General features: G+C 43.6%; 2 protein-coding genes across 2 annotated transcripts in view; both read right to left on the bottom strand.

Annotated features, from left to right (window-relative positions):
• Positions 1–659: 659 nt before the first annotated feature.
• Positions 660–9,652, bottom strand: RPL26L1 (ribosomal protein L26 like 1). The gene is made up of 4 exons (XM_035105301.2): positions 9,563–9,652; positions 8,114–8,286; positions 6,518–6,658; positions 660–833 (listed from the first exon to the last, which is right to left on the bottom strand). The coding sequence occupies exons 2-4, from the start codon at positions 8,279–8,281 to the stop codon at positions 705–707; spliced, it is 438 nt and encodes a 145-aa protein (XP_034961192.2). The 5' UTR covers positions 8,282–8,286; positions 9,563–9,652; the 3' UTR covers positions 660–704.
• Positions 9,653–11,105: 1,453 nt separating this feature from the next.
• The window catches only part of ERGIC1 (endoplasmic reticulum-golgi intermediate compartment 1), an 82,971-nt gene continuing 66,332 nt past the window's right edge, over positions 11,106–27,744 (bottom strand). The window contains exons 7-10 of the mRNA XM_035105300.2: positions 22,869–22,929; positions 19,841–19,941; positions 18,053–18,175; positions 11,106–13,688 (exon numbers count right to left, since the gene is read on the bottom strand). Coding sequence (XP_034961191.1) covers positions 13,581–13,688; positions 18,053–18,175; positions 19,841–19,941; positions 22,869–22,929 — 393 coding nt within the window. The 3' untranslated portion in view covers positions 11,106–13,580. The remainder of the gene's footprint in view (positions 13,689–18,052; positions 18,176–19,840; positions 19,942–22,868; positions 22,930–27,744) is intronic.

Below are 27,744 nucleotides of genomic sequence, written 5' to 3' on the forward strand. Positions count from 1 at the left end.
CATTGTTATGAAAACTATCAATTTATTCCTCCCCGTTGTTTCCTACTCTTTAACCAAGAGGTTCCATGCTCTTATCTGAGACAGTTGTTTTTACTTGAGAGCCTTTGTTAGAAGCCTTCTTTACACCCTTCCAGGGCCAGGCCTACAGACAAAATGATTTTTAAAGGTAACAATACTTTTTATTTATACAACTGAACACCTATTATAATCTGTCTCAAGCATACAGATCCCTTCCTCAATAAGACCAGCTTTTCTATATACTTAATAACTCTTAATAGACACCATTTAATTTAGAATTGTTGCTAGGCCAAAAAGCCTATAATTTATTAGCTTCTCCCTAAATTGAACCATTGGACTCAGCATGAGTGTTCCTGCTTTTTTATTGTAGTGAAAAGCTGTATTCTTTTTTTAAATAATTCATTTTTGCATTTAATTGGACTTAGAGCTTGCATGTGACCACAGCTATTTGATTGTTTCAGATGTTCTTAATGATAAATGCTGAGTAAAACTTAATGAGAAATGCTGAGTAATTCCCTGCCAAGGAAAATCTGCTAGATATCTTGCTCCGTAATTCCTGCTGGCAGAGGAAGGCCAATTCTTACCTAATGCTGTTGCTGTCTCTGTCTTATGTTACGATACAAAATGAGAACACTTGCCGGTTAGATTTTATCGAAACTTTAATGGGTTTCACAAATGAGTCCATTTTACTCTTGCATCTTCTCAATTGTTTCCTCCTTGTACTTTCCTTTCTCTTTGCCAACTTGGCGAGACTTTGCTTTACGTTCCAATATTTTCTTACGATCCTTGTCCAGCTTTAGTTTTGTAATCACCACCTAGGGAGTCAAAATAAACAAATTACAATATTTATATCCCATCTTTCTGCTCAAAAAACTTCTCAATGCAACTCAGAGAACGAAAACAAAGCAAGTATGAAAAATAAAACTTCCCCCCAAAATCTATCAAGTCTACAGTAGAACAACTCAAGAACAAAAATAAATAACCAGCCAGTGTCTTCAGAGAGGAAATTTCACAAACAGGACACCAGCACAGCAAAGGCTCTCTTCTGAGTGCTTTGATTTGTAACTAACTACAAAACAGGGAAACGGGTGGCGCTGTGGTCTAAACCACAGAGCCTAGGGCTTGCCGATCAGGTCAGCGGTTTGAATCTCCGCGTCGGGGTGAGCTCCAGTGGGAAGGTAAACAGCATTTCACTGTCACTCCTGAATTTGATGGAAAGGAGAAAAGGGTTGCATAATTTCAGTATGACGACAACTCATGCAAAGTTATGAGTTGCGCATCTGAAACTTAATTAATGTCACTTGGGAGTTTGAGTGGACTGGGGAAACCCATAAGCACTTCCAAAGTTACAATTTGGAACAGTTACTCCAGCTCCAAACTGAAGCTAAGGACTGGGGCTTTTGTTTGTAATGTTATGCTTGAAACATCTAAAAAACCACAACAAAACTCAGGGTAATACCCGACCCTAACCATTCCCTAATTCCAATGTCAAGAGCAAGGCTGGGGCTCATCACTACTGCTAGGGAAGCATGGTGAGCAGAATTATGGACTACTAGTGGAATTCAGCCCGTTTAGAAACGGGCGCTAGAACGCTGCTCTCGTGCAGCGCCGGCATGGGACGGAGCTTCGGAGGTCTCCAAAGCCCCGTCTCATGCGGGAGGTGCGCGGCGAGGGGGGGGGGCGGGAGATATTCTCCGAAACTCCGTCCCATGCCGGCGCTGCGTGCCAAGGCGGCGGGGGGGGGGGGAGCGCTTCTCAACCCCCCCTGCTGCCTCGCCACGGACCTGTCCTTGCTGTCGGCGGCAGAGGGACAGGAACAAAGGAGGAGAAAGCAGCCCTTTCTCCTCCTTCCTTCCTCTCCCTCCGCCGCCGACAGCCCTTTCTGTTGGTGGTGAGGGGAGAGGAACGAACGGAGAGAAAGCAGCCCTTTCTCTCCGTTCGTTCCCCTCCCACCACCGCCGACAGAAAGCACAGATCCCGGGGTTGCCGGCTCTGTCGGGTGGGGGGAGGGAGAAGCAATCCGATCCTCTGCTTCTCCCTTCCCCCACCTGACAGAGCCAAATGCCGGCTCTGTTGGGCAGGGGAAGGGAGAAGCCGAAGACCGATCAGATCTTCTGCTTCTCCCTCCCCCCCACCCGACAGAGCAGGCAACCCCGCAGCGGGGGCTTCTCACCGTTTGCCTTCCCCCCAGGGGGAGGCAAACAGCGAAAACCCCCGCCACGCCATACTTCGGCTCCGGGACTGGCTTGGCGGCGGCGGGAAGAAGGGGAGGAATTCCTCCCCTTCTTCCCGCCGCTGCCAAGCCAGTCCCCGAGCCGAAGTGCGGTGCGGCGGGTGCTTTTCGCCGTTTGCCTCCCCCTTCGCTCCGGGAAGGCAAACGGCGAAAAGCCCCCGCCGCGCCGCACTTCGGCTTGGGGACTGGCTTGGCGGCGGCGGGAAAAAGAGGAGGAATTCCTCCTCTTCTTCCCGCCGCAGCCAAGCCAAAGCCGGCTTCCCTCGGCGCCCGCTGCCGCTTCGGCCGAGGAAGCGCCGTCCCATGCCGGAGGTGCGCGGCAAGGCTGCCGGGGGGAGCGCTTCTTTCCCCCGCCGCCTCGCCGCGCACCTCCAGCATGAGACTGGGCTTCGGAGCGGCGGTTGGCCGTTGTCCCTCCGTCCAATCCCTGTATCCCTGGGGCACATGCGCAGTGACCCAGGGACACACGGGACAACTGGACGCAGGGACAACATGGACATTATTATATAGGATGGTTATTGTAAAACAAGGAACATGGCTTAAAAATGAAATCTTTTGAACACTGAAGCAAAGCAACAACATTAAGAAGAAATGTTGGCTTTTAAAGGCAAGTGTACTAAATAGGGAGCAAGCCAATTATCTGGTGATATCAGCATTAGGCTACCAGGAATATCTGACCAAAAAGGCAGTCAGTAATATGTGACCAGACAACCAGCGTAACAATGTACAACCAATCAGCAAAACTGTCAGGGTATTAGGTCCAGTCGTGACCGACTCTGGGGTTGCGCACTCATCTCGCATTATTGGCCGAGGGAGCCGGCGTATAGCTTCCAGGTCATGTGGCCAGCATGACAAAGCCGCTTCTGGCAAACCAGAGCAGCACATGGAAACGCCGTTTACCTTCCTGCTATAGCGGTTCCTATTTATCTACTTGCATTTTGACGTGCTTTCGAACTGCTAGGTTGGCAGGAGCTGGGACTGACCAATGGGAGCTCACCCCGTCACAGGGATTCGAACCGCCGACCTTCTGATCAGCAAGCCCTAGGCTCAGTGGTTTAGCCCACAGTGCCACCTGGGTTTAATAAGGGTTAATTTAGCAGAGGCCCAAACAATCCCTGAAGAATGAACCACCTTCTGTCTGAGAGTGCATCCATCACAAGCATCCCATTCTCAAGCTGCAGAAGCCGGAATTTATTCAAGCAACAGTAACATAATGGCCTCAGATAACATTTGGTTATTATGCACGAATACCCTAAATGGCATTTGGGATTAGCTTCATCCCACCACTCAGATGCAGATGATATTTTTGCATCTAGTTTGATTAGAGTAATAACACTGCAGTACTGATACCTAAGCAGTAAAAACAGTAGCAAGCATTGTTTCTGGTCTAATGACCAAGTATAAAATTAGAAGTATGCAAGCACTGCTTATCCCTACTTGGTATGGGCAATTTTATTAGTATTTTTGAGGAATTCTCAGAAAAAATACAGGCTTCTTCCAATAATTCTCCAACTTGGTGGTAGTTCTTCCGCCACCTCCAGCTCTCTTGTCTGCCAGTATCACTGGCTAGGCTCATCAAGCTGCATGGTGGAGGGAGATGGAAGAGAGGAGGGAAAATGGCACCCAAGAGGATTTGCTTCTGAGTATGTTTGAACTTTCTAGTTCCTAAAAATTATAGGAACCCTAACAATTATTCATTTTTATTCCTTCTACTAGATGAGTCACAGAGGAAACAGTTTTGGGCTTTAATCTCAATGGGTTTTTTCCTTCTCTCCCCCACACTGTCCAACCTTGCAACTTGGTAAATTTGCAAATGTGGAAAGAGGGAAGTGGAGGGAAACTGGAAAATGGGAGGGCTGGAATTGAGCTTTATGAGCAGAGGCCAAATTTCAGAACTAGGAGATCTCATTTAAGAGCTTCTCTATTACTGGGTAGAAGGCAATATTCATGTGAGAAAACATCTGGAAAACTTACCTACTTCACTTTACAGCATGAAAGAATACCAGCACACAGTAATAGGGCACTAATGTCAGCTTTTTGCTATGTGCTAGTCTCAGTTTAAATTTTCTCAAAATAAATCCTACTCTTACTGGCATTGCATAGAGCTAATCCTGTTTCTGAGCAAGAAAAAGCTTCAGCCAAGATACAATATATGGTGGCTGCTTTGAGTAAGGCCTGCAAAGGATAACATAACACATTTGTAACCCACCTAAGTTAGTCCCAATGTCACCCAATTGAGCTTCAGGGTTAAGCAGTATCCTGTTTCCCAGTCACTAGCACACTGGCTCACTATACCACAACAACTTTTATCTAAATTGTAGAGAGGCCTTAAAACTTCATTCAACATGACGTAGCGTGTCTTATTGCCAAGGGAACAATGCACATATGTCTCACTTTTCCCCCTTATTAATTCCCCCCCCCAAAGTATTTCACCAAGGCTTGAAAAACATGCCAGCTTTTTCTTGGAAGAAAATTAATTTCATGCCTGACAAGCATAATGATACATCCCACAACCCTTGATCACCACCACATTTCTGACAACAAAACTGATTTCACATTCCAAAATTGGAATGCAGACAATAAACATGACAATGTCCTCATTGTCTGTATTTTTCCCATGTATTTGTGGGAAGGACAGCAGCTCTTCACTAACTCTCCATCAAGCAAAGGAAGAAAGGCAGATTTCCAAGGTACACACTGCCCATGTAATGAAGTGTTTTAGATGTCAGCACTTCAAATTACAGTATGGCAACAGGAAACCAGTAAAATCCCTGCACCACTAGTGGTGTAGATGATATCTACTTATTTTATCAAAGCACCAAGGCCATCAGTGCCCTTCCAGCAATCACTCTCTCAAATCTTGTCTGAATTCAATGCTATAACAGACCCAACAGTATCCAGTCTCTCATCATGGAATCTGAATGAGATTTAAAAAGTGAACTTCTTTGATGCCATTGCTATGGAAGAACAAACGTCGGCACAATGATGGCACAATTTGCACTGTACTCCAAATCTTAGGGGAAATACTGTAGATGAATCAGTTAAAATATTCCAGGAACAGCGAATCTGGAGTGAGTTCATGCAGTCCCTGTCCACACAAGAATCAGGAGGTATTCTGTCATGCAGAGACAGAGCAGATTAGACTGGATTGTGTTACTGCTATGGAAGTTCTGCTTCTGCCCCAGATGCACCTCCTCATCATCAGCACTACTCTTTGGAGCAATCAACAATCCCAATCAGTAAATATTGAGAAAGCACAGCAATTACCCTGACTTTCAAGAAGAACAGTTAACATGCTTTTTTTCTAAACATGTTCAACATACAGTATTAACAAAAGCAAACTTGAAGAGCCAGAAAATCTTAAGTTCCAAAACTTCCAAACAACCCCCAATCAACACTGCTAGAAGTTCAAAACCAGTCTGCAGAAGCCGATTTTCATTCTACACTACTTGTGTCTTTCTGGTTTAGCATATACTAGACAATCCTTGATATATGCCTGCTTTATAGTATCCCTCTGGATATGCTCTAATAAGCTTCATTAATCGTTGACTGAAATTTATACTTTCCATAATTGATTATTGAAATTCTAATATCCCAGTAACTTTGTAAAGTTTGTAATTTAGACTAGGCCAGATGCCTTATTCTCTCAATTATGATTCTCTAGTTTTTTTTTAACGCTATAGGCTTCAACATTATAATCACTAAATGAAGTACAGTTGTACCTTGGAAGTTGAACGGAATCCGTTCTGGAAGTCCGTTCGACTTCCAAAACGTTTGAAAACCAAAGCACAGCTTCTGATTGATTGCAGGAAGCTCCCGTGACCAATCGGAAGCTGCAGAAGCTCCGACGGACGTTCAGCTTCCAAAAATAGTTCGCAAACCGGAACAGTCACTTCAGGGTTTGCGACATTCAGGAGCCAAAACGTTCAGGAACTAAGCTGTTCAACTTCCAAGGTACGACTGTATATATTAACTGCTGTAAAGTGAAAGCTACTTTTCTATGGATTACATTCTTTAACCACCATATATACAAGTTTTTGTTTTTTGAAAAAGATCCTTGGATTGTTTCAAGTTTTGGTCTTCTGACATGCCTCTTTCTCTTGATGATCATGCATGTTTAACAACTGCTGTTGGGAAAACCAGAGAGTTCTGATTGCAGAACTAAGTAACGCCAATTATCTACAGCTACCAGTATTGCACTCTATTGAACATAAGAATTCCAGAAACATGAGAATTTCCCTTGCATACCATCTCAGCCAAGATTACCTTGCTAGGGTGAATGCCAACGTGTACAGTTGTGCCATTGGCTTTCTCACGCTGTACGCGTTCAATGTAGATGACATACTTCTTTCTGTATACCTGGACTACCTTGCCGATCTGTTGCCCTTTGTAATGACCCCGAACGACCTACGAATACAAAAAACATTTAACATTCTCAAGTTTCATTGTTATACACAGTATTGTAATCACCTTTCTACAGCAGAGATCTTCATGCACTAAGCATTGCATTAAATAAAATGCCACAGGAAATAATAATAATAATAATAATAATAATAATAATAATAATAATAATAATAATTTATTTATACCCCGCCCACCTGGCCAGTTTCCCCCAGCCACTCTGGGTGGCTTCCAACAAAATATTAAAATACAGAAATCCATCAAACATTAAAAGCTTCCCTAAACAGGGCTGCCTTGAGATGCCTTCTAAAGGTCTGGTAAGGAAAGACTTTCTCTTACACAGGCCAGGCAGGAAACTAGATTCAGGGACAATAAGACTGATACAATATTAAATATTTACTATATTTAAAAGTTTTTATTGCAAGCACCCACAGTACATTGCTAATCTGAAAACTGAATTTGTTTTTCCACTCAAACAGAAATAAATCTGGTTACAGGTAGGTAGCCGTGTTGGTCTGGATCGAAGTAAAATAAATCTGCACATCAAAAAAGCACAATTTCCAGCCATATGCTGGAAGGCAATCTTAAAACCTTAATTGACTTGCTTGTGCATTACTCCCAGTGTTCCAGTGATTCCTCTCATTCCTATGAGGATAAAGTGGTCATAACTGACTTTCATCCCAAAGACAAGGAGACAGCTCAGAAGATTAAGACGCCTTTCCTGCTATGCTCTTTTTCCATAGCACAATGCTACTATGGTAGCTTTCTTCTCCTGAGGGTTCACTTCAGACCACAGTTCCAGATTGTAAAAACCAGACATTGGAATTGTACCATGGGAACACAGCCACCTTCCTCTTCCTGAGGAATTTCCCTCTTCCTGGTTGCAAGTAACAAGTCCACCATGACATCCAAATCTGGCAAACTATGGCTGGCACAAAGAATGAATGCTAACAAATTCTGGTTTGAAGTTTGTTTGCATACCAGTTTCCAATTCTGGTTTTCACTAAGCACTGTTTGGCCATCACAACAAACCAGGAAAGAAGTGGTAGGAAGAATGCAGAAATTTGTTTGCATGACATGACTCTTACACAATTTTAATTAATTGAAATTAAAGGGCTTTGATAGTATGGCAATCAGCCAAACCACACTTGATCTGAAATGCCACAGACACATTTGCTGTTTTTGCTTCCAAACACTGGCATAAAACAGCTTCTTATGTGGGACAGCACCCACACATTGCATTAAAGGGGACCACCTAAAATTGCTGCTTGAGTGAACTGGGCCTTATCTCCATGCAGTTTAGAATTTGGTATTTGATGCATAAGGAAACCTACAAAATGTTGCGTAGAAATTGTTTTCAAAACTAACCATTTACCTCGCTGACGTCTATTGCCATTATTAGTTGAAAACAAAACCATTATTCTTCGCAGAAGAAATCAATAACTCAAAACACATACGTACTTGGACTTCGTCATCCTTTCGGATGGGCATAGAACGGACATTGTATTTCTGCCTCAACTCCTTGGAAAGGGGAGAAGACATGATCTTCCTGCGAATGTGAGATGGCGCATTGAAGTGCCTTTTGCGGTTCTTGCTGCGGTCTGAGGTCACAAACGGATTGAACTTCATTTTGACTGGAGGAAAAAAACATGCACACCAAATTATTCACACTGAAATCTAACAAGGAAAAACAATGACTACCAATCATTCCTCAATAAAACAGTATTTATCAAAAAAAATGTAATAATTGGAAAGTAGTGCCCCCAAACTCAAAAACATGTTAGCAGCCAAGGTCTCAAAGATACTTTTGCACTTTGGATATATCCTGAGAAAGTTAAGACAAGCAAGTCTGAGGTATTTGGAACTGTGAGGGTGCAGGGTTGTGACCGTGACACTGGAATGTCAGGCTTACAAGACATATATAAAGCTCAGTTATAACTTGGACTCTATTGTCCTGTAAAATGTTTCTTTCACAGCACTGGAGTTATAAGCTTTCAGGGCAATATTTAGTAAGGCCCAGATAATAATTTATTTGGTATAGGAGCATTCTGGCTTAGTCATTATTGACTATATTCTGGCCACGATAAATCAACGTCTGCTCTACTATTATATTCATGGTCATGCAATAAAAGTTCAAGTTGCTCAGCTGAACTGAAACCAGTAGCAATGTGTATCAGGAGAAATAATTCTTGCTATGTTCAGTGTGCATTATGCCCCAAAAAGTGTGCATAGGATTTTTTAACAGTGGCAGCTACAACACTAAAATAATTGGGACAAGCAGCAGACTCCCAAGAGATGGGGATGGAGTAAAATTAAACATCTCAATACCCCAGAAAAACGCTGAGAGAACATAAGCAGTACTATGGAAAGTCAGGCCCAAAGACACACACGGAACAGTTTTATGACGGAACAGTTTTATCAGGTGATCAGCAGCTAGGTAATTTGTGATCCAACAGACGTTGGATTCCAACTCCCATCAGCCTGACGCTGGGAGATGTGGCTCCGCAACATGCGGAAGGGAAAGCATCCAGACACTCCAACTCGTACTATTGGATATAGGAAGCCGCACAACAGATGAGAAGAAAGCACCACGTCTATGTCCCCATAACCTGGGAATGCGTTCCAACGTCAGGCCTTCTATCCACTTTCTCCCTCCCATCCCCTTCTCAGACAGCACTTCCACCGGAGAGCATTATGGGGCGAAGCGCACCACTGTCAGGCATTCCCAGGCCCCAAACCGGCCACGGAAAGAGGTGAGCAGATCCGACGGAGAAACCGGTTTCTCCCGCCTCAAATATAGGAACCACCGCGACGCCCCCTCCACCCTGCACGCTCCCCGGTAAACTGCAACGGGGTCCCGGACGTCAGCGGGCAGATGATAACAGATTACAATCCGCCTTCCATTCTTACCCGCTGCTGCCTCGGCTATGGCCGCCCGGAAAGAGAGGTTGATTCTACTTCCGCCGGTGCTGGTGAGACATCAGCTCTCGCGAGAACGCCACCCGCTTCCGAGAAACGTCGACGGAACGGAAGCGCAGGAGGAACGGCCAGCGCCCCCGCGCGCCCATCGGAGGAAACTGCAGCAGGAGCCGATACAGGGCGTTGTGTGCTGCTTGCTTTGACTACCGTGCCTCGAGCGAGCGGAGCTTTGCAGTCCGGAGAAGAAGCGAGGCGCACGGAGGGAGAGCCTTAAGTCCGCTGCTGTAGGGGATACGAGGGCTGTCCCGCCTCTGGGCTGGGCCCACTTTCCGCCAGGGGACAGAAAACTAGTGAGACCAGCGGATAAATGCCCCGCGAGCAGCGTGGCGTATTCGTATACGCTCTGCGCTCGCTTTGATATCTAAACATTTTGTTCTCCTGCCATCTTTGCACACTTGAAGCAGCCGCCGTCCCATAAACTTTTAAAGGAGCCCCACACCTCTCCGCTGGTAGCTGTCCTCGCAGCTACCGTACTAGATGGCCAAATGCAAAAAGAACAAAAGCTCCTTTTCATTTAAATAAGTCTGCAGGGAAGGGGAGATTTCAGCCTCTGCAGCTTGCAATGAAAAACTACACCTACTAGTCGAAACAAAATAAAAAAAATCCTTCCAATAGCACCTTAGAATCCAACTAAGTTTGTCATTGGTATGAGCTTTTCGTATCTGAAGAAGTGTGCATGCACACGAAAGCTCATACCAATGACAAACTTAGTTGGTCTGTAAGGTGCTACTGGAAGGAGTTTTAAAATTTTGTTTCGACTACGGCAGACCAACATGGCTACCTACCTGTAACTACACCTACTAGTATTGCCTCTTCTGCACAACTATTGGAGGGGCAGGCAGGGGCCCTTGCCCTCTTTCTGCATCTGCAGAGCCAGTGAGGTCCAGCGCACTTCTGGTCTTGAGTTCTGTAGCCACAATTTTAAAAAGGATTGCTGTGGTTTTATACAGTTTCTCCATAACTGTATTTTACACTAGTCCACCATCCTCCATAGTTGGAGGGAGCCATGCCTCCAAATACCAGTTGCTGGAAGGCTCGGAAGGGGAAAGTGCTCTTGTGCTCATGTTTGGCCCAGTCGTTTCCCCACTGGCATGGCCACTGAGAGGACAGGATGCTGGACGAGATGTGTCATTGGCCTGATCTAGCAGGCTCTTATGTCCTGATCATTCCACTGTAAACATTGGCTGGTTCAACAGGCAGGGACAGGGAATAGACAATGGGGCAGGAAGACCAAGGAGGGGGCTCATGCCTGTAATAAATGACATGGGGCAGGTGGGGGGTAGGGGAAGAAGGCTCTTTCCATATGTGGCAATTTTAGACCTCTGGTGAGAGCAGAAGAGACTTGAAGAGGCTGGTGGAATGGGGGGTGGGGGGGTTAAAGGTGACATTTGGATGAAAAGTGGTACAGTACACTTTCCTCCTCAGAAAAACCCAACCTCATATCCCATGTAAGAAAGGCACAGGGAGACAGAAATGAACACTCGTGTATTATTTTCAATTTGATTTTTGCAAATGGGGGAAAAAATGTATAAAATTCATCCAAATATTAAACAAGATACAGGAAGTTACAAGATCCAGTTTTACATCAATATAACAAATCATTTCGTAAGAAAGATAGGGGGAATTCTAAAGATGTTTTATCAACATTGTAAAAGCATGAAGGATTCAAAATCAGCGAAGGAAGGGCTGTTGCGGGGGGGGAGGGGAATCAGTGAGAATTTCAATCAGAGAAAAGTTGCTATCTTTCCAACACCATAGCAGAGTGAAATTTTCAAACAGACATACTGAGTAGATGAAGGCTGTAATCCCAGGGATGGGGGGATGTAACCTGTGGCACTCCAGATGGACTTTTGTCAGCTCCATCCAGGTGAACCCACTATAGGGGTGTGTGGGACTTGTGACAAATCACGATGTGGGGCCCCTCGTTGCCCTCACCTTGCCCCTTTCCCTCTTCCTGGTGATGGTGGCCATGGCAGCCCCTCTCCTGGCTTACTTTTTGTTGTGGTGGTGCCACCACACTGAAAGCAGCAGCAGCAGCAGCAGCAGCGGTAAAGCTCTCCCAGCTCCTTGCCTCCCCTCTAGGAAGGGAGGATGTGAAGAGCCTTGGCAGGTTGACAGGAGGGCTGGCCAGGTGGCAGTGCTGCTAGCCAAGGCTGCCAATACCAGATGCACCCCCCACCAAATGGCATGACCTGGGTCAGGCTCCCCACCACCACCACCACCACCAAAGAGATGGCTAGTGGTCAGGGATGATGTGAGTTGTAGCCAAATAACACCTGGAGGGTCAAAGGTTCATCATCCCTGCTGTAATTCTGTATCTTTTTACCTAGAAGTAAACTCCATAGAATTAGACTTACTTCCAAGTAAATATGTGCAGAATTGTGTCAGTCGCAGTGTATTGACTTGACACTTCCACATTTTTCAAAGGTCACCCTTAAAAGATCACACATTATTCCAGCATGGAATACCCTCACCCAAATTGTAACATGGAAATTCTTAGTGTTTATTTTAAGAAGTGCAGCAAAACCTAGAGAACACACAGCCAATGTGCATTCATATCTAGGTGATATAAAATGTACAAAGCATGCAACTAATTATCACTTGATTCATATATCAAAGGACTATTTGAGGTCTACTGAAATTATAGATCTTGCTGTAGTTCTCAATGTCAACAGCATATTAAAAACTACTACAGTACTAGCAGTATTTCTGCATTTCCGCCAATCATTGCAGGCACACACAAACAATGGTTTTATACTTAAGATTGAAATGCATCTGTGCTGCAACCTTATCTCGTTTTTCACAGGGCTATTCCTATCCTCCTTGGCAAATGCTGGCAATCTAAAATAATTTTAAAGATAAGCAAACAATTGAAAAATATGTACAAGGATTTGGATTCCACATACTAAGGGCCAAGTCCTATGTTCTTGGCATTTGTGTCTTTCAAAATGATGCTCATCCAGCCAGGTTACTGGAGTGTCTCATTCTCTCCTCTTTCAATCCAGACATTCTAACCTGGGCAGGTGGGGTAGTAAATGCTTCAAAAGGCAGAAGGAAGTAACAAAAAAATGCAGCAATAGGTAGTGATAATCATCTTCTGCTGCATATTGCAGTTCTCAATTCATTCATTCTGCTTTTGTCCTGCTGCCTTATGCCATCTATAAATGCTAACACTGTTCAGTTTTTAAAAAGAACATCCCAGAAGATTAAGAGAAATAGATTGTTCTACTGTATTTTGCTGTTGTTCTGAATGATCTCAATATCCAGGCTAGTGTTTTTCATGCACAATTTTCGTCAGAGACAACATGATTGTCCATTTTGATTGGGAAAAAAATCTACTTTGCATAATTAGTTTTTGCCTTGACCAGCACCTGTGAGAATTTAAAAATAATTATACTAGTCAGATCCGTAGGATTTGGTTTTACAACAAAAATAATTTTCAGAGAATGTAGTGTTATGAAGCCCCACACACTTGTCAATGCTGCCATCTTTCAAGAGACACAGAGTGCAATCTGAACCTAACATTTTGATGGCTGGCAGAGTAGAGGGAGAGGGCTAGAATGCTGCATAGATTCGTCTCCAGTGGCTTTTGCCAGTAGAGAGGAGTGTTGCTAGGGGGGGCTCTGCCATGGCTGAGTTCCCATGCTATGCCAGGCAGATGGTCATCTCTCACTGGCAGTACTTTCGGTTGCAGTAGGGCATAGAAAACCCCAAAGGTGTGTTTCAGGGCTGGTAGATCTTTGGATGTAAGGGTGGGTCCTCTGCTCCATACCTCCCCAGCCCCTTGTTAGGATTGCTTTGCTAGATTTGTTTGCTCTTTTAAAAAGTCTTCAATTAACTAATTAAAGTGGTATGTACCAATGGAAAACGATACAAAGGAGAAAAATGGATAGCAGTGACGATTTTATTCTTTGCTTCTTCTCACAGGACCTGGAGGAGAGTTGCTTTGTTACTGCATCTTCCCTAGCTGGATCTTCTTCCAGGCTTCAGAGGCAGTGAAAATACAGGAATCAAGAATCCCAGCCACTGTGAAGGTTCCTCCAACGATGGCACAAATCTGACATGTTGAAAGAAACAAAAAATAAACGGGTTGGTGTAGGGAAGATCAAGTTGGTTCTCAAGCGTACAGAGGTCCTCCTTGGTTTCCATTTAGCTATTTTCAGGCAGCCTATAGAATTGTAGCACTGTAGAGCTGGAAGGCACCATGAGGGTCATCTATTCTAGTCCAACTGCCTGCAAAACAGGAGCCCTTTTGCCCAACATGGGTCTCAAACCCACAACCCTGACACCAGCAGTCTCATGCTCTACTGACTGAGCTAGGAAGAGACCTAAAGCTAAGTGTAAAATCATCCAGAGAGCTGAGCAAGAAGTAGAACCCCATTTCCCACATTCAGATCCACTGCCTATTCATAAATACCATGACCCAAAAAAGGTGACCTTGTTATTAGTTATCACACCCCTAAACAAATCCTCACTACTCTTGGCTCAATCCTCCATTTTCTACCCTTTAACTTTTATCATAAGAACGTAAGGTGAGCCTGCTGGATCAGGCAAAATGGCCCACCTAGTCCACTATGGGGTGTTAGGGGAGGGGTAGTACCTCTGGTGGGGGGCACTTTCTGCTCTTTCTGGGGCAGTTTGTCCACTTTTGGCTCCTAGAAGCTGCCCTAGGAACAGCATTTGGAGAATGAATTCACTATTAGTATATTGGATGTGTTTATGACGGGTGTGCTTATCCTATGATGAATTTCTTTCCTGGTTCTCACCCAGGGTCCAACAAACTCTCACAGATGTCTCACGATGAAAAGAGTTCATGGAAACAGTGGACCATCACCCTAGTCTCTCTCTCTCCCTCTCTCGACTTGCTTTCTATGGGCAGGCCCAAGGTGGATGGTACTTCCTCAGTCCGCCCACAGCTGTGTCCCATTCAGCTGCACTCTCCACACACAGTTCCAGGTACAGCAAGTTTGTTGAGTTTTCCAGGGGATGGCAAAAGGGGACCACCCTCCCACTCACAGCTCTTTCTACACGCTCTGCCCTCTCCTCCAGCCTGTGAGCTTAATCGTCACTCTGTGGCTTCTTCTACACACTGAACCCTCACATCTTCTTAACTTCCTTCTTTATCAATTATCTGTTTCTAGTGTGCATAGCAGCACTATACAGTCCTTATCTCAAGCACCTTCATAGCAGATTGATGTTGGGGATTTTTTTCAGATTTCCAAAATGGGGAAATGATTATGTTATCTGTTTCAAGGCAAATCCAACACTTCGGCCACTATATTTAATAGAGGGCGAAGGCGAGTCTCTCTGTGGCCCTCAGCAACTCCTACCATTCCTTGTCCATGCTGGCTATGGCCTATGGGGCGGGGGGTACCCACAGTTCCCCGCCCCCGAAAAGTGAGATTTAAAATGGATGAGTAGCAAAATATAAGCAGATTTAATCCAGGTGAGAAAAAAGCTCAAGAAATTCTCAAAATAAAGAAACAGGAGGTCAAGGATCATGTCCTAGGGACAGTAAAACTCAAGAAGAATAGACTTTGGACAGATGGGAAACTGACATGCAGGAAGGAATTACTCCTTTGAGACTGCAATCCTGTGCACATTACCTGAAAGTAAGTCCCAATGAACTTAATAGGAGGAGATAATATAGGACTGGGCTGTAAAGCAGATCAATAAAATGAGCTGTAAACCTTTCACAGGGGGAAGCCAAGCCCCCTTGTCACCACGTAGATCTATTAGCATGTGAAACGGGACAGCAGCCAAAGAGAACCGTGGCCAAGTTTGAAAGGGAATTAGACAGCATGAGTAAATAGGACTTTAATAGCAAGCAGCAGCAGCGAGGGAGGAATCACTCCTTTCTATGTGTATTTTTAACTTAGGTACAGTATATGTGTCCAATGATCCCAGCAAATTGGGAAGATGTTTCAGTTACAAAAAGTCTAGGTAAATTTATTTTCCTCAACACAGCTGACATTCTCAGAACTGAAAACCACAAAAAAGACAGAGGAAATAAACCCCTGTACAACTGAATTTATTTTTTTCACTCCTGTGTTTCTGTTTTTTTCCCCTTGCCCCCACCCTGTTCTCCTCTAACAGTGATGCAAACGTACTTTTCAGGGAGAATGACACCAGAATGAGTTGGGTAATTTCAATCCATGCGGATCAGCTGACACAAGATGTTTTATACCGCAAGTAGGGAGGAGGGAATGTACTTTTTGCATTGAGGGCAGGAAAATATGACTTCAGAGCAGCAAATACAAGAAGAAAAACACACACAGAGAAAAACATATTCATCTGTGCGGCTCTGCACCACTGATTACTTATGACTCACACATACCTGGCATCTGCTTAGTCTCTGCCTTCCCTGCATGCACTTTTTATAAAAAATCAAAGGTAAGACGCATTCAGCGATTGGGAGAGGGGAAGGCGGAATCCTCCTCCTCCTCCTCCTTTAAGAGAAATAAAAACTCTCATCCAGGAGGCTAGGAATGAGGTTTTGTGGATGCACCCCCTTGGTCTAGAGACAGCTGTGCCTTGTTGGTTCCAGAAAATAAGACATACAAGTGATGCATCTTTTAGTGCTTGGTGCTAAGCTCACTCCTCAAAAGGACAACAGATGCTCTCATCTTATCCATTTTGTACTTGGCTACACATATTTTGGTGGAATTTCCTGCCAGTAAAGGGTTGGCAAGGCTCATCCCTGCCATCTTTTAGATCTCTCCTTAAAAAACTTGCGTTATTCAGACAGGCCTTTGCAATGTGAATTTATTTTCACCAACCAGTGTTTATTGATGTGTTTACTGACGTTTTTATTTATCCAATTGTAATTTTGTATGCTGTATATAACCTTGCTGTGTTTTTATAAAAGCGTGGTCTATAAATGTTTTTATAAATAAAAATAAAATAAACCCAGAAGTAGTAGACAGCAGATAGGTGCTCTCTCATTCCTCTTATATACAGCCAGCGAATATGTGGGCACAACAACACTTTTGTTTAGTGGCGCTGTTCCTTCCCCAACTATTTTACTAACAGCTTTTGTGTATGCCAAGACAAACCCTTTGTGTGCCTTAAGAGCAATAATGGAAATTGTATCCAAAACAGCCAGTCCACACATTTATGTCACTCCTACTATAAACAAATACAGTGGTACCTCGGTTTATGAACACAATTGGTTCCGGAAGTCTGTTCATAAACATAAACTGAAGCGTTCATAAACTGAAGCGAACTTTCCCATTGAAAGTAATGGAGAGTGGATTAATCTGTTCCAGACGGGTCTGCAGAGTACTCAACCTGAAGCGTACTTAACCCGAAGCATGGGTGTACTGTAATTGGTTCCGGAAGTCTGTTCATAAACTGAAGCGTTCATAAACTGAAGCGAACTTTCCCATTGAAAGTAATGGAAAGTGAATTAATCCGTTCCAGATGGGTCCGCGGCGTTCGTAAACCGAAAATTCGTAAACCGAGGTGTTCATAAACCGAGGTTCCACTGTACACAGAAAATGCCATAGTGCCGCACCCAGATGACCAAGCATACATGCACATCAACACTATTCCTCCTGACAGCCCTGCTTAAAGTTCCCACAGAGAGAGACACTAAAAAGGTCCATTCCCTTTTGAGGTAACAATAGGAAGTTTTACATTTCCAAACCTGGATAAATTCTCTCACGGCCTGGTATGGTCTTTTCCCACCTATACTCATGAGAACACATTTAAAAACACTTCAGTGTTTCTGTGACAGTTGTATGGGTGCAGCCTGGTAAACAAGCTACCCAACAAAAGGAACAGCAGGTGCTCCTTCCATGGGCCTCCTTTGTAGCTTTTAACTAAGCATCTGCTGCTTAACAAGATTCAGGGTGCTTCTGAGGTCTGCCCCTCTTGACAATAACTCCAGCTGCCACAAGTGGATAATCTCTGGCTGGGCCAGAAGGCTGCAGCCTCTCCACAGCAATGACGGCTAGCCAGTCTCCAAGGCAACCATGATGCAGAAGGGCAAGCGGGCAGTGTTCGCAAAGACTGGGACGGCAGGAGTTATGGCAGCCCAGAGAGCCATTGAGTAGCTGGATAACTACTTCTTAATACATAACAGCCCTGCCTGCCCCACTCCAGTGTCCATTCTTAAAAAGATGGCTGGGGTCTCAAAATGGTGGAAGTGCAAAGCTTGTGTATACAAGGCATGAATATATCCTGATGGGCAATTTCTAGTAGCAATAGAAAAGGGCTGGTACCATTAAAACAAGGCACTTAATACTAGAGCCCAGACTGTGCAAGAGACAAGAGCTCTTCACCTGGATAAAGAACTTTGGTCATCAAGTTCAGCATTATGGTTCTTTTCTGACCCTGTCACATGAGCTGCGCTTGCACGCACACATTTTTAAGACGTGCCAGCTGATAAATAGAGAACATGATGTAATGGAAACTTACTGTTGTGATGAACCTGTACAAGGGCTGTCGCCTTTCTGTGTATTTCACTGTGATAGGACTCAGGTCATAGCGAAACCAGATGGCTGGAATGATGCGGCCTGTATGGCTGTATGCTACGTACTCCTGAAAAAGATTCATATAAGGTAGAACTGAGTTATAATCTCAATTTGGAGGTGGTTTGGTGGTGCCAGCTGAGAACCAGTGGTTTGCCTAAGATTACTGTTTGGGATAATCTGTTGAGGGCAGAGCAGGATCTGGTGTTGGCCAGAGTAAAAAGAGGCTGGGGCATCTCATTTTTTTTATCTGTCACCCCTTTTCCCTCTTGGATTTTCCTTCCTTGCCACTCACGTGAAATTAGTCCAAGAGTCATATGTGGCCCTCAGGCCGCAAGTTGTCCACCCCTGACCTAAGGAACTCATAGCTGAAATGAAATTTGAACTGGGGAATTTGTAGTTTACAGATCAGTCACTTAGCCACTATGTTACACTAGCTCGTAATGGATTAGTGGTGGGACAAATGACCACCTCATTGCACATTCTAAAATGTCTGCTCAAAATGGCCATTAATAAAAGGAAAAGGACAACATAATAAGGTTACTATCTTATACTAGAAGTAGGGAAAATCATGCCTGCCCCTCAAAAAGAACCCTCTGCCAAACATGAGGCTACCTTGAGACCGGGAAGAAATCCCCCCCCCGAATCCCATCCAATTGGGATAGATTCAAGCAACCTTTCTGCTCCTTCCTGAGCTTATATTTAGCAGCCACCCCACTTGGATATTCATGCACACCCAGCCCACATTTGGAGACCTTGATGTATTTTTTTAAAAAAGCATGAAAAATTCTGAGCAGCTCAATATTCTGAAAACATGTCACATCAAAAGAAATACCACATGTGGGTATCTATCCCAAGTTATTCAGGCTGGAATGAAAAGAGTAAGCACACTAAAAAGGTGTTAACCTCCTCCGCTCAAAAACAAGCCATTTTGCTCCAGACCCTCAACATTATATTGCCTTACTGCTTGAAAAGTGTAAGTATGGGAATAGAATATATACAACCCCCCTAAAATTCATGAACCCAACCATGCTTTAGGCATGCATCAGGGGTGGGGACCTCTGCCTCCGCAGAAGTAGCTGAACTACAATTTCCATCAGCCCTGGCAACCATGGCATGACCAGGAATGCCGGGAGTTGTAGTTCAGCAACATCTGGAGAGCCCAAGGTTCCCTACACTGGCTATACAGGATTACTGATAGCAAATCAAGAAGTAGGAAATAGGTGAATCAATCTGTTTCCAGTCTGTGTCTCTTTCTCGGCTATCCACCTGTCAGTCCATTCTGTCCCATTCTGCGTTAATCAGCCATAAAATAGCTGCACGAAAATGCACATCTGAACACATTTCAAAGCGTAATTTCGAAACCTACTTTCTCTCCAAACATGCTCTTCTAAAATATTTTCTTTCAAAATAGGAAATCTATTTAGATACAGCATATGTATTTTGGTAAGCTTTTTGAGCAGAGAACTGCACCTGGTGGATTACAAAGTTTCAACCTAGGAGTTGTGGATCACATCAGATCAAATTCCTCAAGCATCCTTAGTATGCAATGGCACCTCCCTTTCATTATCAGTTCTTTGCTTTTCCAGCAGGGGCCGCTATTGCACTCACTTCAAGCACAGGAAGCACAACCGCTCTGACAGTGGAAATGGGACCTAAAGCAGAAGGCTCATCCAATAGGGTGTGCTGCATCAAGCACTTTCTAGCAAAGGATATACAACTACAGCATGCTTACCTTACTGGCTACAGTATATTGGTATGAGTACCGTTGCTTGCCACTCATGTCTTCATACACCGTGGGAACAATTTTCAATATATAATCATAGGATGCAAGGGCTGCGTAAACAAGAGAGAAAGCTGAAGCCCCCAAAAATCACACCACAAGACTATGCTTGGAAATGCATCCCTGAAACAGGCAACTTTAAAAGTGCAGCTTCTTCTTCTTCAAATGGAAATTGACTTAACCCAGGCAATTCATTCCTATCAGGGGTCAATACACTTTTGTCCATCTGCATTTTCCTCAACATAAAAGACATACTTGACCAACACACAGAAGAACATATTGAGTCCACGGATATGAAGGTATACAAACAAGACTTTTGGAATGTGCCACAACCTCCCCCCCCCTTTTTTTAAAATTAGCAGATGTTTCAAGATACTCACTGCACCATTTCAACGGACTGTAAAAAATTGGTATGGGCAACCGTTGGCAAGGACTATTCTGAGTTGGTGCTTACAACCCTCCCTAAGCATCACCTGCTGGAAACATCCATCCAAGTAGGACTGGAATCACTGCAAAGCAATGCCACCCACCCCCACCTTGGACAGTCGCTCCAGAATGAATGGGGCACAGTTGTGGGCAGTCTGAGGGCCTGCCCAAAAAAGCAAATATAGAGTGAGAGACTAGGGCGATATCTGCTGCTACCAGGATCTCTTCTGGTCTTCCTGCATTGCAGGGGGTTGGACTAGATGACCCTTGGGTCCCTTCCAATTCTAAGATTCTATGATTGTAAGATTGGTGTGAGATTTTGGTGGGTGAGCTGAGAGTTTGTTTGGACTGGGTGAGAACCCAAAGGCTGAGAGGGAGGGTGTGTCAGAAGGAAAATGAATTGATATTGATATATATTAATAACTTTGTATTAACATTTTCATATGTAACTGTGTATTTGTGTAACATTTTGTTTTAAGTTGTCTATTGCTGCTTCAGTTTCTTTGGATGCTGCCTAGATATATTTTTAATAAATTTAAGTGGTACAGAAATTAAATATTCAATCGATCAGTCAATCAATCAGATGGATACCGTGGTCAATGGTATCAAAAGGCATTGAGGGGTTGAGGAGAATTAACAGGGGCACGTTTTCCCCTGTCCCTCTCCCAACAGAGGGCATCCTACAGGGCGACCAAAGCAGTTTCTGTGCCAAAACTGGACCTAAGCCCCAGCTGAAATGGATCTAGAAAATTAGTTTCCTCCAAGGGCTGGCTGATAGGACGAGCACAATACTCCAGGTTGGAGAGAGGGCTGGCACACTATATAGCTAATTTTCCTACACTCAGTCCTTCCCATTGGGATTAAAACATTCAAGCACTATTTTTATTTCATATATTGTATCCTTGGCAATGGTTGCTTTCATGGATAATCAAGCCAAAAGTAGGAAAGCAACCACTCGGTCTCAACAGCACCTGGCAGCACGGAGAAAGAATGTCCTGGGATAAAACCAGTTTAAATACATCTTCATGGGGCAGAGAGGGAAATAGGGGGCCAGTGTTTCCCTCTGCTGTGTGTTTCATGGAGCAGGAAATACACTGCAAGTGATGCTAAGATGTTGAGCAGCACATACAGACTGCAGAAGTGTTCTACATGCCCAATTTAGACTAACTCATGACAGCCGATAAGTAAACATTGAGGAAGGAAATACCAAGAATTAAAATGTTGGTTAGGATCAGGCTCATTTCCTGGCTATGACACAGGTGCCCTTAAAGACCTTGCAAGTCTGTCTCTCTTTGCCCTGCCTACTTTCTGTACAGTATCTAAGTATTTATATCAAATATTTTCGAGTCACTTTCCCACTAAAAATCACTAGAATGGTTATATACAGCCAAAATTAAACTGCTAAGAAAGAATACATTTTAAAAAATGGAAGGTAAGGAACAGCCACAGCAGGGCTCTGAAGCTGGACTTAAAAGATCAGTCAGCTTCACAGAGACCACTCAGTATCCAAAGTCTCTAGGATGTTTAGGAATCATATATTCATGGTGGAGGAGCATACCAACACTTCAGAAGACCAACTATTCCCTGTAACTTTTATTATAAGCAGGCAAACTATGGATTTTTTTTTTAAAAAAAAATCTGGGCCTCTCTGTTCTATAGCTAGGGAAAAGGGGAAATCAAATTAATTCATCCCTATAGCCACTGTAATATTATTTGATAACAACCCAACTATATAAAGAACATAAATATAATCTGTAACAATTTTCAGAGGGGTGGCGGTGCTAGTCTGCTGTGGCACGATAAAAAGATAAAGGTGTCTGATGACACCGTAAAAAGACTAACAAGATTTGACGTATGTTTTTGTGGACTAGAGTCCACTTCGCCAGATGTATGCCGCGTAATCCTCAGCTGCAGGCTACATCGGTCTATCTCACGCACCCCAAACCCGCACACAAAGGGTGGGTCTGAACAGAGACAACGGTTTCCTTTCCCACTACAGATGTCAATTACCTCATCATTACCAAGCTGATTGTTTTATCGCCTATGACTACTGCTGTAAAAGGGTCACCGTGCTTATCTTGCATACATATATTCTAGCTCCAACTGGATTGTCACTATCTGTCCTTTTTGCATTTCACTTCTCTATGACCTCACTGCCTACTATTCTCTCCCCACCCCCACTCCCCACTTATCATCCATGTATGCCTTTCATTACAGCCTCTAGTTCACAAAAAGTTTAAGAAATTGGTTAGTCTCTAAAGAGCCGTACACTCTTTGGCTGTGTATATACCATACATTTAAAGCACAAGACTCTCTCCACCTCCCCCCCAGGGCAGAGACCTGGGAACTGTAGTTTACCACTCACGTGGCACCCTTGACAAACTACAGTTCCCAGGATTCTTTGAGGAAAGTCATACCTTTTAAATATATGGTGTGTACACAGTTTTCATGTCCCTGGAATTAAATAAAATTTGGCTGGCTCCTACCAGTCTTGCCAATCAAGGCGTCTTTACTAACCCTAGATAAGGCCCTGCAAAACACAGAGTGTACGTACGGTTTGAGCTGAGCTTGTCTGCTCCCTCCAACGCATTGAATGCTCCATGAATGTTCTGGACCTGTAGAGGGAAAGAGCATAGAATTAACTTTTGTATTACATTTGTTATTTTATACTTCCAGAGACAACCTAGCTTATAACAGTGGAAGCTTCAACGCTGCAGGTAGAAGGAGAGGCAAGGAGCTTAAAGTCATTTTGTGCAATTTAATTTGATGTTATCTCTCATCCTCTCTGGGCAATAGGTTTTTCACATTTGCACAGTTGTGAAATATACTACAGTGCAGCCTATCAACACAAGTAAAGAACCGTGTGTGTGTGTGTGTGTGTGTGTGTGTGTGTGTGTGTGTCTTCATCTGATGCAAAGTACCTTATTTGTTTCCCCATACCAGCAACCTTCCTCCCTCCCCCTGGCAAACTTCTATTCAATGAAGCTGTCGTCTACAAATGTGCAGACACCTGCGCATGCACAACCGCAGCTTACCTGCAGTCAACAAATTCAAATCAGATGGAAGCTGATTTGAGGGGAAATGCATCAAACAACAGGATTTCTCTAGAAACTGCAAGATACATTCGGATTGCAGCTAACTTCATGTGCGCTTGGCCTCAAACACCAGACGTAGGAGTGCACTGAAGCCTGAGTAAATGGTAACTCTCCCGCTTATTATGTATCCAGTGCACTCTGATTGCCGGCCTGTGAAGCTGGGTACACAGCATTAGCCGCAATATACCCCTATCCTGTCATCTCTTGACAAACACTGCACTTGGAAGTGTTTGCCCCCCAAACCAGCTTCAATCCAACCTGAAAATGTAGGCCAAATGAATACATCCACACCCCTCTCCACTCACTGGTGTGGACAAATTAGTGGGCAAATTAGAAACACAATCAACAATTCTGATGTGTACAATGACAGACAAATGAAATTTGAAATGCATCTTTAAAAATAACCTCATTGTTGTTTCAAAACAGTAACATATACAGGACCCAAGATGTTTTCAATGCCAAATGATGATTTTTAAAAATAAAAATAAAAATCCATGCTTTATTCCCTCATACAAACCTGCCCAGGTTTTGAGATCTTGGGGGGAAGCCTTTCGCTTGGTCCCACCACCCTCATAGGCATGCTTGGTGGGATACGAGAGAGGACCTTCTCAGTGGCTGTTCCCAAACTTTGGAACTTCCCCACTAGAGAAGCTAGACTGTCTCTCTCCTTGTTCTCCTTCCACCAGCAGGTGAAGACTCCCCCCCCCCCCCCCCAACAGGCTTTCAGGAACTAACTGCTTTTAATGAAAGGGCTTGTGCTATGCTGTTTCTATTGTAATTATTGGTGTGTTTTAAACTGACTTTATATATGTGTATAGTTTTAATTCTATCAATGTTTAATTGTATTTCAACGATCAATTTATCTCTTTAGAGGTTCTTGTTTTTATCTGTAAGCTGCTTTGAGTGCTGTCAGGAAAAAGGTGGCATACAAGTAAATAAATAAACAAACAATAATGACAATGCTTTAGTGTATTCTTGTCCTTGGAGGAAATTATTTTTAGCAGGGAGCTTAAATGCTGTTTTAGAATTATTTTATGTTGTGTGTGCTTTTACATAGGCATACTTAATAATCTAATATAACAAATTTAAGAAAATTGAATGTTATATTGTTTTAAACTTTGTGTAACTACCTTATGTTTAATGGGTGGTCAATAAAAATCAAAACATATAAACAATATAAAATTAATGGAAACCCACAAAACACCTCCTTCGTTATTAATATTCACATCACCCCCAGTTCAGTTTCCTTGTAATTACACACAAGCCTCATGCAGTTACAACAAAAGAGGCAAAGTCACACAAGGGTGACAAATGGCACATCTGGGTCTTCTATGGTGCTACTCAAATTATTAGCATCAAGAGGCTTTACCCTGTACCAAGTGACACAGTGACAACTGAAGGATTATACAGAAAGATGACTGCAACTCTTTCTCACAGGACCCCATTCACAGATGTGCTATCAGAACAGCTTAATAAGAAGCAGCATTTCTGAACAGAGCTGATCTCAGCTCTATGGGTCAGAGGAGTTCATCTTCCCCCAGGAGGGCAGAATTATATGCATGATCTTTTCTGAAATATGCACCATTCATCAAAGATAGTGCGCTAGTATTAATTCAAGGCCATTATTTGATTCAGGTCTCATGACTTCAAGTCTTGAGGACAGAAAACAAAAAAGGGTTCTTTTGGTACAACTTTAAGGTAGCTTTCTTTCTCTAATACTTACTTACTTACTTACTTATTAAATACATTTATATCCTGCCCTTCCTCCCAAAGAAGCCCGGGACAGATACAATTAAAAAAATTTTTTTTAAAAAAAGCACAATTAAAAGCATCTAAACATTTAAACAACAAAACATAAAACATAAAACAATTTTTAAAAAAATTAAGAACAGATGTGACCAAATAATATATCTGACTAGACCCACTGGAACAGAAAAGTTTTCAGTAGGTAGAGCGAAGGCAACTACCTATTGTCAATTACGCCCTTACAACATTCAAATGATCAATTTCTCCCCACACTTCAGAAAAAGTCAGCTAATGAGCTTTCATCTAATGCTCATGATACACAGTCAGAATACATAAGAGTAGGCTCGATGGGCAAACAGTCTGACCTCTTGTAAGGCAGGTTTCTGTGTTCACTGAAGTAAAAAACTTCAGCATGGCAGTAACTGCTCCCCCCCCCCAATGCTGTAATATTCTACAGGTGAAACGAGCAAGGCAACCGGCATGGTGAAGGGCAGGTGTGGGAGGGTGGCCACACACATGGAAACACCAGCTTGATTCAGGAACAAAATGTACACATAGGTAGCGGGTATTTTCTGAAACCAATTTGGAAGGGATGGGTTCAGGTAAATACCCATTGCAGAGGTGTGCCTGAGCATTACATAATGAAATCACTCCCAAGGTGCTTTAAGGAATGTGAAGGCAAAATCCCATTGGATCTTGAAAGCTGCTGAATAAGGCTGCTGGTTCTGTGATGGTGTTTTGAGGATGTTTCGACATTTTTAGCTTACTGATATTGTTTTTAATGGTGGCATTGTAATCCGCTGTTGTACGGCAATCTGCCTTGAGTGCCCACAAATGAGCCAAATAAGCTGATATTTTAATGGTTCTCGTGGAATCTAAGGGCAAAAACCAGATGAGTGTTAGAAAGGTTTTTGAGGAATAGGTGTGTGCGAAGCAAGTGTAATGAAATGCCTGTGTTGATTAGCCAAAATTGCAATGAGAGTATGGTTTTAAAAGCATGGCTGGTACGTGTGGTGAGTAGGTGGTGGTGGCAAATACTACTGCAACTCTTGCGAAGTGAAGTCTTTGAAAAGTAGGTGAAGAGGGTGGTGTAAAGTGAGACATCCCCATTGTGAAACTGAGAGTTATGTAACAACATTACAGAGGAGACTGGCCACGGGGCAAGTATGTGCTTTTCCTCAACCAAAGCCGATTAGAAAGAGAGAGATGGTAAAAGAAATCTCTTTCCAGCCTCTGTTCTCCGTAAGAGCATAGGAACAGAGGAAGGATTGTAGCAGCCGTCCTCAAACTGAAGTCCCCATTTTGCTAATGTGACCATGTGACCGTTGGGTTGACAGGGGTTGTGGGCATCAACATATGGGGAACTGAGTCTGGGGAAGGAGTACTAATGAGTGACATGGTAACGTTCACAACAGTTGAACCCAAACCTCAGCGATATAGCAATCCCTGCCGACACCTGGGGTGGAGCACTTTTTAAGAGATCGCCCAAAGTTGTTCAGCTTTTTGGTGAAACGTTGCCTTGGGGAACATCGCCTAAACTTAGCTGGCTTCTTGAAGGACAGGCAGTGGCTGCACCCATGCCGCCCAGCTACCCCCGTGATGCCCTGCAGCCCACCTGCCTCCCTCTGTGATGGCTGATGCCCCCCGCCCCCGCCCCCCTGACTCCACTACTGCCAAACCTTCACTACTGAAAACATCTAGATTTGGGAAATGGTATGGAAGGAGACAATGAACTGTCTGTGCTGACTCCTCCTACCGGTACTTTTGACTGAAATACTTCTCTTCTGCAGAGACAAAGCAGTGTCAGGTGGTTTCTTTGACAGTCCATATTCCCAAGGATATCACTCCCACATGTGTCACCAAGGCACAACCACACATATATAGCAGTGTGAATGTCACCAACTATTCCTAAGATATAGGAATAAATGCAGAACAGAGGAGAATAAATGGCAAATGTGAATGAGCAGAGAGCCCACTGAACAATTTATAGGATAAGGAAGCTACAGCCTGAGTCCTTTACACTAGCAAATGATTTGAAGCATTGCAACATGCTCCCCTCACAAAAAAAATGCAGCCCACTGGCTTATTTTACTCGTAATTTTTACTGGGTTTTCAAAATAAAAGTACAGAGCCTAGAAAAGAATAGAAAAACAAGAAACACAGAATATAACTGTCAAGAAAAGGAGGGAATGGATGGTATGCAATCCAACATAAAAAGGCTGTTGCTGCAACTGGTGCTTATTAATGTAGTTGTACCTCATAAGTCAAACGGAATCAGTTCCGGAAGTCTGTTCGACTTCCAAAATGTTCAGAAACCAAGGCATGGCTTCCGATTGGCTGCAGGAAGCTCCTGCAGCCAATCGGAGGCTGTGTCAGCTGCGTTGGACGTTCGGGTTCCAAAGAACATTTGCAAACCGGAACACTCACTTCCCGGTTTGCGGTGTTTGGGAGCCAAAATGTTCAACTTCCAAGGCGTTTGGGATCCAAGGTACGACTGTGTATTGTATCATGAAAGTGGATGCTCATCTTATAATATGTATGTGCTTATAAGCACCAATCAGGTGTACTGCTTTATTTTCTTGGGGGGGG

The sequence above is a fragment of the Zootoca vivipara genome, chromosome 2 (assembly GCF_963506605.1).
Source record: "Zootoca vivipara chromosome 2, rZooViv1.1, whole genome shotgun sequence".
In the NCBI taxonomy this organism is placed as follows: domain Eukaryota; kingdom Metazoa; phylum Chordata; class Lepidosauria; order Squamata; family Lacertidae; genus Zootoca; species Zootoca vivipara.